Source organism: Hemitrygon akajei, chromosome 20 (genome assembly GCF_048418815.1).
Source record: "Hemitrygon akajei chromosome 20, sHemAka1.3, whole genome shotgun sequence".
NCBI classification, from domain to species: Eukaryota; Metazoa; Chordata; class Chondrichthyes; order Myliobatiformes; family Dasyatidae; genus Hemitrygon; species Hemitrygon akajei.
The window spans coordinates 21,621,990-21,634,537 of record NC_133143.1 but is presented as its reverse complement, the minus strand read 5'-3'; the positions used below and the strand labels follow the sequence as shown (position 1 = coordinate 21,634,537).

Sequence of the window (12,548 nt, the reverse complement as noted above, 5' to 3'; positions counted from 1 at the left end):
TCTAACTAGTGGTATGCCAAGGGGATCAGTGTTGTTAGATGCTTTAACAATTTCGATGTGAATGCAGTTAAGTGTGCAGCTGGTCTAAAAATCAATAGTACTTTAATAGTAAAGCGGACAATCTTAAATTGAGGATAATATTAAGAGTTGGTAAGATGGACAGAGCAATGGCAAATGGAATTTAATTCTGAAAATGTGAGATAATGCACTTTGGTAATGTAATTAGGCTAAGATATACCGAATGGATGGCAGAAGAGTCCAGGGGAGTGTTGTCAAACAGAAGGACCTTGGTGTACACAGCATATCAAAGGAATTCTGAAGGCTGCTGTATAGGAAGACAATGTCGGATCTTTGCCAACATTAGCCAGGGCATACAATATAAGAGCAGGGAGAAACTGGTACAACTTTATAAAACAATGGTTTGGCTTCAGCTGGAGTATTGTGTGCAATGCAGTTCACTGCAGTATATGAAGGGTGTGATTGCACTAGGAAATTGGTGGAATGTTATATTTGTGAGCAAAAACTGTTTAGGCTGGGTTTGATTCCCTTGGAGCAGAGAAAAGGCTGAGGGGTGAATTAATGCAGTAGAAAAATTATGAAGGCCATAGTCAAGGTAGATAATGAGCAACTATTTCCCTGTGCAGAGATATCAATAATCAGAGAGGCCAAGTTTACATTAAATGGTAAGAGATTAAGAGAAGACTTGAGGAAGAATTATTTCAGTCAGAGTGGGAATGAAATCTCAGACACTGCCTGAAGGAATGTTAGAGGCAGGGAGTGTCACTACATTTAATAAGGATTTAGCTATGCATTTAAAATTGCATGGAGACCACAAAAGACCACAAGTGAAGTGCTAGAAGATAGCTAGATTATTGATGGTCAGCTCAGAAATGGTAAACTGAAGGTCCTGTCTCTGCATAGTATGATCCCATCTATACATCTAAATCTTTCCAATTGTTTCAATCTGAACAACACTTGGTGTCATGACATAATCCTTAAAGAAGGAAAAGCAATAAAGCAAAAATCATTGTTTACAACCAATATTACATACAATACACTGCATACTGTGGAAATTGTAGGTTTTGTATCCAGCTTGTAGATTGTAGCTAGTATGCATGTTCTCCCTGCAGGGATTGCTGACATTTTTGGCTCCTAAATATAATCCAGAAAGATTTATTGATAACTTATACCTATTTCTTCACTTTTAGTCAGCATGCTGTATGCATAGGATTTGCAGCCCCCACCCATGGTATTGTTAAACTATGCATCATTCATGAAAACTGAAACATTGCAAATCAGATCAAACACAAATATGATGTTGGGATGTACTAAAAATTGACTAATAACAGAGGCTTTCCTTGCATAAGGTGGAGGCCTTCTGCTGATCCTAACTCCATCACTATGCTTCATCTTTCTTAATAATTGTTGAAAGGGTGTCACTACTGTAACAAGATTAGCTTGTATGTGAGCTTGATGCCCCTTAATGCTTGTGTATGAATGCTGAAGCATACATACATGGTATACAAGTTTAATTGAATGCCCAGCTCTTTCAACAAGTGTCTTCCTAACAGGGTCATTCTATAAAGATAATTAGCATTGTCAATATTACTCATGGGCAATGTCATGTGGCAAGTAGAGCTGTATATAACTGGTTAGGCTGCAGTTAGAGAATTGCGTGCAGTTCTGGTCACCAGATTATAGGATGTGGAGGCTTTGCAAAACGTGCAGAAGTAGATTATTAGGGAGTTGTCTGATGAGAGCATATGAACTATAATAAGTTGGACAAACTTAGGTTGTTTTCTCTGGAGCACTGGAGGCTGAGAGGAAACCTGATAGAAATTTATAAGGTTAGAGTAGACAGCCAGTATTTTCCCAAGGTTGAGATGTCTATTACTAGAGGACATGCAATTAAGGTGGGGGGTTGTCCTTGATGGAACAGTCAGTGATTATGTCAGTACTTACCCAATATCTTCATTATTAATCTGTATTTTATTTTTGAGATCACTATAGTTTTTTGGTTTCTTCTTGGAATACATACGAGGGGTGATTGATAAGTTTGTGGCCTAAGATAGAAGGAGTCAATTTTAGAAAACTTAGCACATTTATTTTTCAACATAGTCCCCTCCTACATTTACACACTTAGTCCAACAGTCGTGAAGCAGACGGATCCCTTCTTTGTAGAAGTAGCCCACAGCAGCGGTGATTGATAAGTTTGTGGCCTAAGGTAGAAGGAGATGAGTTATACAGCTCTCGTTACATGCACGTGCAGTTCAGCTCTTTGAGTGAAAATGCAGGAAGTTTGAAGTTAATAACTCATCACCCCATGCTGTGGACCACTTCTGGAGGTCCAAGATACTGACTTCTACAAAGAAGGGATCCGTATGCTCCACAACCGCTGGACTAAGTGTGTAAATGTAGGAAAAATAAATGTGCTAGATTTTCTAAAATTGATTCCTTCTACCTTAGGCCACGAACTTATCAATCACCCCTCGTATAGTCACAAATGGTGGTCTTTTCAAAGCTCATCCTTTCTTAATGTTGTATAGTAAACAGTCTTCTGGTGTGCTGCAATTGGTTGCCTCTTATTGAGTCTTTGCTGAACTGCCCCTATTCAGGTTTGCTGTGCTCTCTTTAGCTTTGGGTACAGAGGCTATGAACCCTTGCTTACAACAATAGGATATTTTGTAGTTTCACACTAACAGGCTTAATCTGAATGGTTTTGTAGCTCATAACAAGGTGTTTCCTCTTTCTTGAGGGACCCCCCCAGAGAATGCATCTCTTCAGCTTTCTATAAATAGTGTGGTGCCCCAGACAATAGTTAGTCATAGGATACACCTCGTAAAGATGTTGTTATTGTTCACAAAAACAGAGTTACCACATCAGTTTCTGGCAATATTTGGCAGAAAGCAAATGGGCAGCAAAGGAAATCGTCTGGTTGGATACACTGCATTTCAATCATTTGTTTTCCTGTTCACTTCACACTAATCTGAAAAAAATACAAACCCGGAATTTTCTCTAGTCCAAGCAGAAAGTCAAGAGAATGTTTATTGGAAAAATTTAAAATTATAAAGGGCTTTGTTGAGCAAATGCTTCCACTGACCTAAGGGCGAGTAACCAGAGGACACAGTTTTAAAGTAACTGCTAAAACAACTTCAGAGCAGATGAGAAAACCTACTTCCACAAAGAAAGTTACAATGATTTGAGATGCACTGCTAGGAAAGGAGTTAAAAGCAAATCAAAAACAAATTGAACAAGTGTTTTAAGAGGAAAAGCAAAATACAGGGCTGTGGAGAAAGAAAGTGGAAGTAGTACAAATTGATAGATGTTTTATAGAGCCAGCACAGTCAAGGGAGCTCAGAGCCATAAGATTTGCGTTTACACAAACTACATAATTACTCCTTTGCTCTTGGCTACTTTTACATTATAACCCAGCATTTTCCTCATTCTACCATTATCGTTAAATCTTGTTCAATAGAGAACAGTAAAGGACACACCTAGAACATTACCCAGTGTAACTAAATATGAGGATCTACATGATGATGCCATGACCTTGTGCTAAACATTGCCCTTTACTCTTCTACATCCTTTGGATGAACTGAATCCTGCAAATGCTGTTCTTGAAATAAGAGGATGTGCTGTCAGACCAGCTGGAAACAATGTGGAGAAGTGGCTGAGTGGCTTCATAGGCATAGTTCCAAGGGATAGGGCTACAACAGAATTACTGGACCAGAGTCATGAATCTCACCATGGCACTTTGGGAATTTAAATATAACTTATTAAATAATCTGCGATAAAAAACACGGTGCCAGTAAGGCAATGGTGAAGCTACTGGATTGTGGCAAAAACCTGCCTGGTTTTATAATATCTCTCAGGGAAATATTTCTCCTATGCTAGCTCTGCATGACCTGGATGTGATTCCCAACTTCATTCTCTAGTAAAATGGGTCAGACAAGTCTCAGCTATGCCAAACCAATACAAGAAAAATAGTAAGAATAAAACTAGATGGAACATTTTGCATCAGCCTAGATACAAAGGCATACATCAACTCAGTTCATTTTGTAAAATCCTCCTTGGGAACATCTGGGGACATGCCTAAAGTGTGAGAACCATGTCATAACCTGAACAAGTAACAGCCAGACATCGCCATCCTTGTAAAATCTTCTCACTCAGGAAATCTCTTAAGCTGCTCCATCACAGCCCCTGTATTATGTCCTGCATCACTGATGAGATGTGCTGGCACAGTTCTACAGTTGAGAGATGGTAGTCATGGCATTTTCATAGAAGGCTTATGAAACCCATGAAATCTCTTTGGATTAAATCACCTCATACTGTTTACTATCTCAATCCTCTGTATAGAACAACATCTGAAAGAAGCTCCAGCAGTTACAGGAGCACAGAATGTACCCTCGTGCAGACTTCAATATCAAGCACCATCATGCTAAAATGGTTTAAATGCGGAACAGCTGAATTGTCAGACTGGAATTGCTGGGGGGTGGGAACCGAACTGAAGTGATGGAGGCAAGGGAGGTTGACTCACAAATAGAGAAAGCTTGGAGACAGTGCGGAAGGGAGGATAGGCAGGTGATAGAGAAGGAACGCACTCAGACTGATGGTTTGAGACGTGTTTATTTTAATGCGAGGAGTATTATGAATAAAGGGGATGAGCTTAGAGTGTGGATCAGCACTTGGAGCTATGATGTTGTGGCCATTACAGAGACTTGGATGGTGCAGGGGCAGGAATGGCTACTTCAAGTGCCAGGGTGTTTCAGAAAGGACAGAGAGGAAGGCAAAAGAGGTGGGGGTGTGGCACTGCTGATCAGAGATAGTGTCACGGCTGCAGAAAAGGAGGAAGTCATGGAGGGGTTGTCTACAGAGTCTCTGTAGGTGGAAGTTAGGAATAGGAAGGGGTCAATAACTTTATTGGATTTTTGTTATAGACCACCCAATAGTAACAAGGACATTGAGGAGCAGATAGGGAGACAAATTCTGGAAAGGAGTAGTAATAACAGGGTTGTTGTGGTGAGAGATTTTAATTTCCCAAATATTGATTGGCATTTCCCTAGCGTGAGGGGTTTAGATGGGGTGGAGTTTGTTAGGTGTGTTCAAGAAGGTTTCTTGACACAATATGTTGATAAGCCTACAAGAGGAGAGGCCATACTGGATCTGGTATTTATTGGGAAATAAACCTGGTCAGGTGTCAGGTCTCTCAGTGGGAGAGCATTTTGGAGATAGTGATCACAATTCTATCTCCTTTCCCATAGCATTGGAGAGGGATAGGAACAGACAAGTAAGGGAAGCGTTTAATTGGAGTAAGGGGAAATATGAGGCTATCAGGCAGGAACTTGGAAGTATAAATTGGAAACAGATGTTCTCAGGGAAATGTACGTTAGAAATGTGGCAAATATTCAGGGGATATTTGCGTTGGGTTCTGAGTAGGTACATTCCACTGAGACTGGGAAAGGATGGTAGGGTACAGGAACCTTGGTGTACAAAGGCTGTTGTAAATCTAGTCAAGAAGAAAAGAAGAGCTTATGAAACTCTCAAAAAACTAGGTAATGATAGAGATCTAGAAGATTATTAGGCTAACAGGAAAGAGCTTAAGAATGAAATTAGGAGAGCTAGAAGGGGCCATGAGAAGGCCTTGACGGACAGGATTAAGGAAAACCCCAAGGTATTCTACAGTATGTGAAAAGCAAAAGGATGACGAGAATAGGATCAATCAAGTGTTACAATGGAAAAGTGTGTATGGAACCGGAGGAGATGGCAGAGGTACTTAATTAGTACTTTGCTTCAGTATTCACTATGGAAAAGGATCTTGGTGTTTGTAGGGATGACTTGCAGCGGACTGAAAAGCTTGAGCATGTAGATATTAAGGAAGAGGATGTGCTGGAGCTTTTGGAAAGAATCAAGTTGGATAAGTCACCAGGACCAGATGGGATGTACCACAGGCTACTATGGTAAGCGAGGGAGGAGATTGCTGATGATCTTTGTATCATCAGTGAGGATACGAGAGATTCCGGAGGATAGGAGGGTTGCAGATGTTGTTCCCTTATTCAAGGAAGGGAGTAAGGATAGCCCAGGAAATTATAGACCAGTGAGTCTTACTTCAGTGGTTGGTAAGTTGATGGAGAAGATTCCGAGAAGCAGGACTTATGAATATTTGGAGAGGCATGATATGATTAGGAATAGTCAGCATGGCTTTGTCAAGGGCAGATCGTGCCTTACGAGCCTGATTGATTTTCTTGAGGCTGTGACTAAACACACTGATGAAGGTAGAGCATTAGATGTAGTGTATATGGACTTCAGCAAGACATTTGATAAGGTACTCCATGCAAGGCTTATTGAGAAAGTAAGGAAGTATGGGATCCAAGGGGACATTGCTTTATGGATCCAGAACTAGCTTTCCCACAGCAGGGAAAGAGTGGTTGTAGATGGGTCATATTCTGCATGGAGGCCAGTGACCAGTGGTGTGCCTCAGGGATCTGTTCTGGGACCCTTACTCTTTGTGATTTTTATAAATGACCTGGATGAGGAAGTGGAGGGATGGGTTAGTAAATTTGCTGATGACACAAAGTTAGGGGTGTTGTGGATAGTGTGGAGGGCTGTCAGAGGTTACAGCTGGACATTGATAGGAAACTGGGCTGAGAAGTGGCAGATGGAGTTCAACCTATTTAAGTGTGAGGTGGTTCATTTTGATAGGTCAAATATGATGGCAGAATATAGCATTAATGGTAAGACACTTGGCAGTGTGGAGGTTCAGAGGGATCTTGGGGTCCAAGTCCATAGGACACCTAAAGCTGCTACCCAGGTTGAGTCTGTGGTTAAGAAGGCCTACGGTGCATTGGCCTTCATCAATCATGGGATTGAGTTTAAACGCCAAGAGGTAATGTTGCAGCTAACCTTGGTCAGACCCCACTTGGAGTACTGTGCTCAATTCTGGTCTTGTAGTGACAGGAAGGAAGTGGAAACCATAGAAAGGGTGCAAAGGGGATTTACATGGATGTTGACTGGATTGGGGAGCATGCTTTATGAGAATAGGTTGAGTGGATTTTGCCTTTTCTCCTTGGAATGACAGAGGATGAGAGGTGACTTGATAGAGGTGTACAAGATAATGAGAGGCATTGATCATGTGGATAGTCAGAGGCTTTATCCCAGGGCTGAAATGGCTAGCATGAGAGGTCATATTTTTAAGGTGCTTGAAAGTAGGTACAGAGGAGATGTCAGGGGTAAGCTTTTTACACAGAGAGTGGTGAGTGCGTGGAATGGGCTTCCAGCAGCAGTAGTGGAGGTGGAAACAATAGGGTCTTTTAAGAGATTCCTGGATGGATACATGGAGCTTGGAAAAATAGAGGGCTATGGGAAGCCTAGGTAAGGATAAGTTTGGCACAGCTTTGTGGGCCGAAGGGCCTGCATTGTGCTGTAGGTTTTCTATGTTTCTATGGATCTGTTACAAATGGTGAGAGAAGCACTTTAGTGGAAAGAGTTGTCCCCACCAAACCTTCTGAGTATGTCCATCAACTCATGATTGCATTGGCAAGAGTAACCTCAGTCCAGTCCTAGTGAAGATAACACTTCCATCATGTTTTGTTTGAGCACCACATTAACAAGATGATCCAACATGAAGTACTGTGGACCTGGAGCACAGGCAAAGTTGTCAAGCACCATAATCTGCAATCTCATGGCATGGTATTACCATTTTATCGTATTTGGTAGTGGTTTATTATTGTCACATGTACCAAACTACAGTGCAATCCATCCAGCCAGGCAGATCATTCCATACTGTACATCAAGCTAGAACAAAGAAAGCATAATGTAGAATACAATGTTACCGTTACAGAGAAAGTGCAGTGCAGGTTGATATATAAAGTGCAAGGGCCACAACTTGGTAGGTTAGGAGATGAAGAATTAATTCATCTTTAGAATATGAGAGATCTGTTCAAGAGTTGGATAACAATGGGATAGAGGTTTGAGCCTGATGGTATAGGCTCTCAAACCTTTGTACCTTCTGCTCAATGAGAGGGCAGAGAACCCTTCCTCAATAAAGGGGCTAGTGTGGAGCAACACCAGTTGTAGCTAAAAGTGAGATGCAATCTGATGAAAATTCCACGTGCATCTTAAACACTGGGATCAGTATGCTGAGCTATATGATAGAACTAACAAGGCCACGTACAGGCTTGACACGGAAAAATGTTTCTTCATCATTTCTGAATGAAAATACAGACCTCCTTTGCTAAAAGCACACTGGCATTATCTTCACTGCAAATACAATAGTTGTCTATGAAGGCTGTCTCCTTAAGGGCAATAACATTTAACTTTAAATATTAATCTTGCCATGGAGCCAGATGAGAACATAACAACACTAGGTGTAGAGTTGTACAAAAATATGAATATTTTACCAGAATTTTGAAGAGAATTCTTTGAATTACTTTTTATTATATTCCATAATCTTTAGTCCTTTGTTGTCCCCATATCATCTCCCTGCCTCTGTAGCTATCTCCATGCTTCCCACTCCCCCCTGACTCCATCTGACAATCACTCCTCAGCTAGATCCGTCTATCAGTCGTTAGCTCCTGTCCCATCTCATCCCCTCAACTTCACATACTGGCTATCTCCCATCTGTTTTTCAGTCCAGACAAAGGGTTTCATCCTGAAATATCAACTGTCTGTGAACTCTCACAGATGCTGCTTGACCGGGAGATTTCCTCCCCCTGCTCAGTTTTTGTATGGATTCTTGTCACTGTTTTACCAATGCACATTCTGGTACTAGAATTCTGATGGCCCGGGCTGTATCAATAGCTATCTACTTAAAACAGTCTGCAGTTGGACACTGCCCTGCCCAGATTCCCTAATCAAACCACAGCAGCCACTTATCAATTATACTGAAGCCTCAAGGAAATTTGTAGACACAGGGAAAGTGATAAAATAGCATTTAATATAGGCTCAGAAAAGAGTATGTAATAATGTAAAACAATAAACATTTTTAAGACTGTTTAGTGCAGGGTATTTATGTATCAATTGATTATTTTACATGAATAACCTATATAATAATTTCATTTGATTAGTTATACTGTTTTTCAGTACATGTAGTTTATTTCAGGATGGAAATATTGACTCAGTTGTTGAGCTGTTGTTGATGGAGTGGTGAGGGATTTTTGTACTAAATTGCTCTTCAATGGACAACTCTTGTAAACAGGGTGGAACCTTCTATTTTCGCATCATCTCCCATGCCAAGTGCTGGTCTTCCTTTTTATGCTGAAGGTCTTCACCTAATGACTGTTTCACATGTTAACCCTACCGACAAAGTTTTTGAAGAATTTAAGAACAACAATCATAGAGTACAATCTACATGGGTTATACATTAAAAGAAATAAGCACAATTCCAATGCCATATTCTGGTTTGCTGATGATACCACTGTTGTAGGTGGAATCAAAGATGGTGATGAATCAGTGCATTGGAGGGGGATTGAAAATGTGGCTTGAGTGGTGCCACAACAACAACAACTTCTCACTCAATGTCAGCAAGACCAAGGAGCTTATTATTGACTTCAAGTGAAGATAACCAGAGGTCCATGAACCAGTCTTCATCCAAGGATCAGAAGTGGAGAGGGTCAGTAAATTTAAATTCCAAGGTGTTATTATTATGGAGGACCTTTCCTGCACCCAGCACGTAAGTGCAATTACAAAGAAATCATGGTAGCTAATACAACTTCCTTAGGAGTTTGTGGAGATTCGGCAGGACATCTAAAATTATGACAAAGCTCTACTGATTTGTAGTGGAAGGTATATTGACTAGCTGAATCTCCAGCCTAGTCTGGAAACACCAATGGAGAATCCTACAAAAAGTAGTGGATACATCCCAGTCCATCACAAATAAAGCCCTCCCAGCCATTGAACATAACTAATTGAAATGTTGTCACAGGAAAGCAGCATCCATCACCAGGGACCCCCACCATCCAGGACATGCTCTCTTTCCATTTCTACTGTCAGGAAGAAGGTTCAAGAGCCTCAGGACTCACACCACCATGTTCACAGTTACTTGCCTTCAACAATTATGCTTCTGAACCAAAGGGGTTTAACTTCACTCATCTTCACTTGTCCCATCATTGAAATATTCCCACAACCAATGGACTCACTTTCAAGGACTCTTCATCTCATGTTCTTGATATTTATTGCTTATGTATTTATTATTATTATTTCTTTGTTTTGTATTTGCAGTTTGCTGTCTTCAGCACTCTGGCTGAATGTCCGAGTTGGGTAGTCTTTCATTGATTCTGTTATGGTTATTATCTTGTAGACAAGGGGTTCTTAACCTGTGGTCCATGAATCCGTAGATTGATGAAATTGGTCCATGGCATAAAAAAAATTGGGAACCCCTGCTACAGACTTAATGAGTATGCCCACAAGAAAATGAATCTCAGGATTGTATATGGTGACATATATGTATTTATAATAATAAAATTTACTTTGAACTTTGAACCAATGCACAGCAGTTAGTTCTGGATTCCAGCATCTGCAGTCTCACCGTTTCCATTGCAGTGGTCAGTTCTTGCCTTCATGTGGTGTTAGTACACTTTTCACATTACACTGTAACATCAGTAGAGTCAAAGAATTTTACAGTAAACAGGCCTTTCATATTTAGATGTAAAACTAAGATAGTCCCATTTACCTCATGTCCCTCAAAACTTTTCCTATCCATGTACTCATGCAAAGTTGGAGAAGACGGCGGTGCGACGCAGCGCGCAGCGGCCACTCCGGGATGAATATCTGTAACCTGACAAGTAGGGAGCCGTGTACAATCCTGATTTGATGGAGACGGACGTGAGAAGCACGGAGGAACATCTGTATGGTATTGCTTTGCACTGTTGTAACTATATGTTATAATTATGTGGTTTTTTGTCAGTCTTGGTGTCTTGTGTTTCTGTGATGTCATAGTGGAGGAACATTGTATAATTTCTTAATGCATGCATTACTAAATGACAATAAACGAGGACTGAGGGTCCTCAATCTAAAAAAAAAGTGCCTTTAAAATGTCATTCCAAATTACATCACACCATCTCTTACATCTATTACTGTATAGTCAATTCTCTTTGGATTGTTCTTTTACAATCTTCTAAAAAAATTAAAGATTAAAAACATACTTATAGAAGAGCATATGCAAAATACATGCAAATTATACATATGCATGCTTACGTATGTGTGAAGTCACCTGTCATACGTGGCACAGGTACAGCTAATAGTAAACCAGTATACTGTATGTCTATGCATACACAAGCACACAGAAAGATTAGCAGGTTTATTATCTATACTTGACCAAGTACCAAAGATAATTTGTTTGCTCTACTTTTATAGATAAGTCCCAGCCTAGCAGAGTGACGTAATCTTGGGACTTTATCTGTGTATTTTTAATTACCCCAAATTGCCATAACCAAATTCACAAATTGAACTTAACGTTATCCTCTTTTCACGTGGATTTACGTAATTATGTACTGAATATGGAAATTGGTGGTCAGTTATGGTGATTTTGGGATAGTTTCTGAACAACAGTGATAAAAGTCCAGGACTTAGCCTTAAAGGTGGACTTGTCGCAGGGACTTTGATGTAGAAGAGATGGGAGTTTGTGAAGATGCTGACAAACCAGAGCCACACTCAAAAATCCTACAGAAACGAAGCAGGTAGAATGGAGAGATAACTACTCTTTTCCAGCAATGTTTTAATATTCCAGTGTTGGTATTTGCCATTAGGTTGGGGAGAGTGTGTTTTGTGGGCTCTCCGTGCCTGTCTAAGCAGGTTAAACGCTAGGTGGCTGCCGCACCGGTTACCTTGCGTTTTCTTTCTAGACGGTTCTCTGCGTCGGCCTCCGAATGCTTGCAAACCGTGGACGCGCCGCATCCCATCGCGACCGGCACACGACTGTCTGCTCCGCCCGCACGCCGGTTACACGCCCCCGGCCCGGCCCGGCCCCGCCCCGCATTGTGGTTGCCGTGGACTCCGCCGTTACCATGGCGTGTTACTACAATACGGGACGTCAGTCAAGCCTGTCTGCGCGCACACTCCCCCGGGAACTGCGGCATTCCCAGCTGGAACCCTCGCTTTAAATATCCCAATTAAAACGGAGGCGCAAATAGAAAGAACGTGGACGTCTGGTATTAGCCCCCGTTTATCCATCTCTTAAAATAAATGGCTCATTACCTCTTAATGGGTTCGCCTGGGGGTTCAACATGGTTGGTGCGGAATTCCAAGAGGGGGAATTTCTAGAATGCCTGCGAGATGGCTTTTTAGAGCAGCTGGTGGTTGAACCCACTGGGGAATCAGCTGTTCTGCACTGGGTGTTGTCCAATGACCGGAATGGATTAGAGAGCTTAAGGTAAAAGAACCCTTGGGGACAAGTGATCATAATATGATTGAATTCACTCTGAAATATGAGAAAGAGAATCTAAAGTCGGATGTATCAGTATTACCGTGGAAACTGAAAGGTCTGAAGGTAGATATGTCACCTGCACCAGATGGTTCTGAAAGAGGTGGCTGATGAAATTATGAAGGCATTAGTA

At 41.1% G+C, this 12,548-nt stretch overlaps 1 protein-coding gene across 1 annotated transcript in view; it reads right to left on the bottom strand.

Annotated features, from left to right (window-relative positions):
* The window catches only part of stmnd1 (stathmin domain containing 1), a 28,789-nt gene extending 16,569 nt beyond the window's left edge, over nucleotides 1-12,220 (bottom strand). The window contains exons 1-2 of the mRNA XM_073024683.1: nucleotides 12,190-12,220; nucleotides 11,820-12,010 (exon numbers count right to left, since the gene is read on the bottom strand). Coding sequence (XP_072880784.1) covers nucleotides 11,820-12,010; nucleotides 12,190-12,220 — 222 coding nt within the window. The remainder of the gene's footprint in view (nucleotides 1-11,819; nucleotides 12,011-12,189) is intronic.
* Nucleotides 12,221-12,548: the final 328 nt, after the last annotated feature.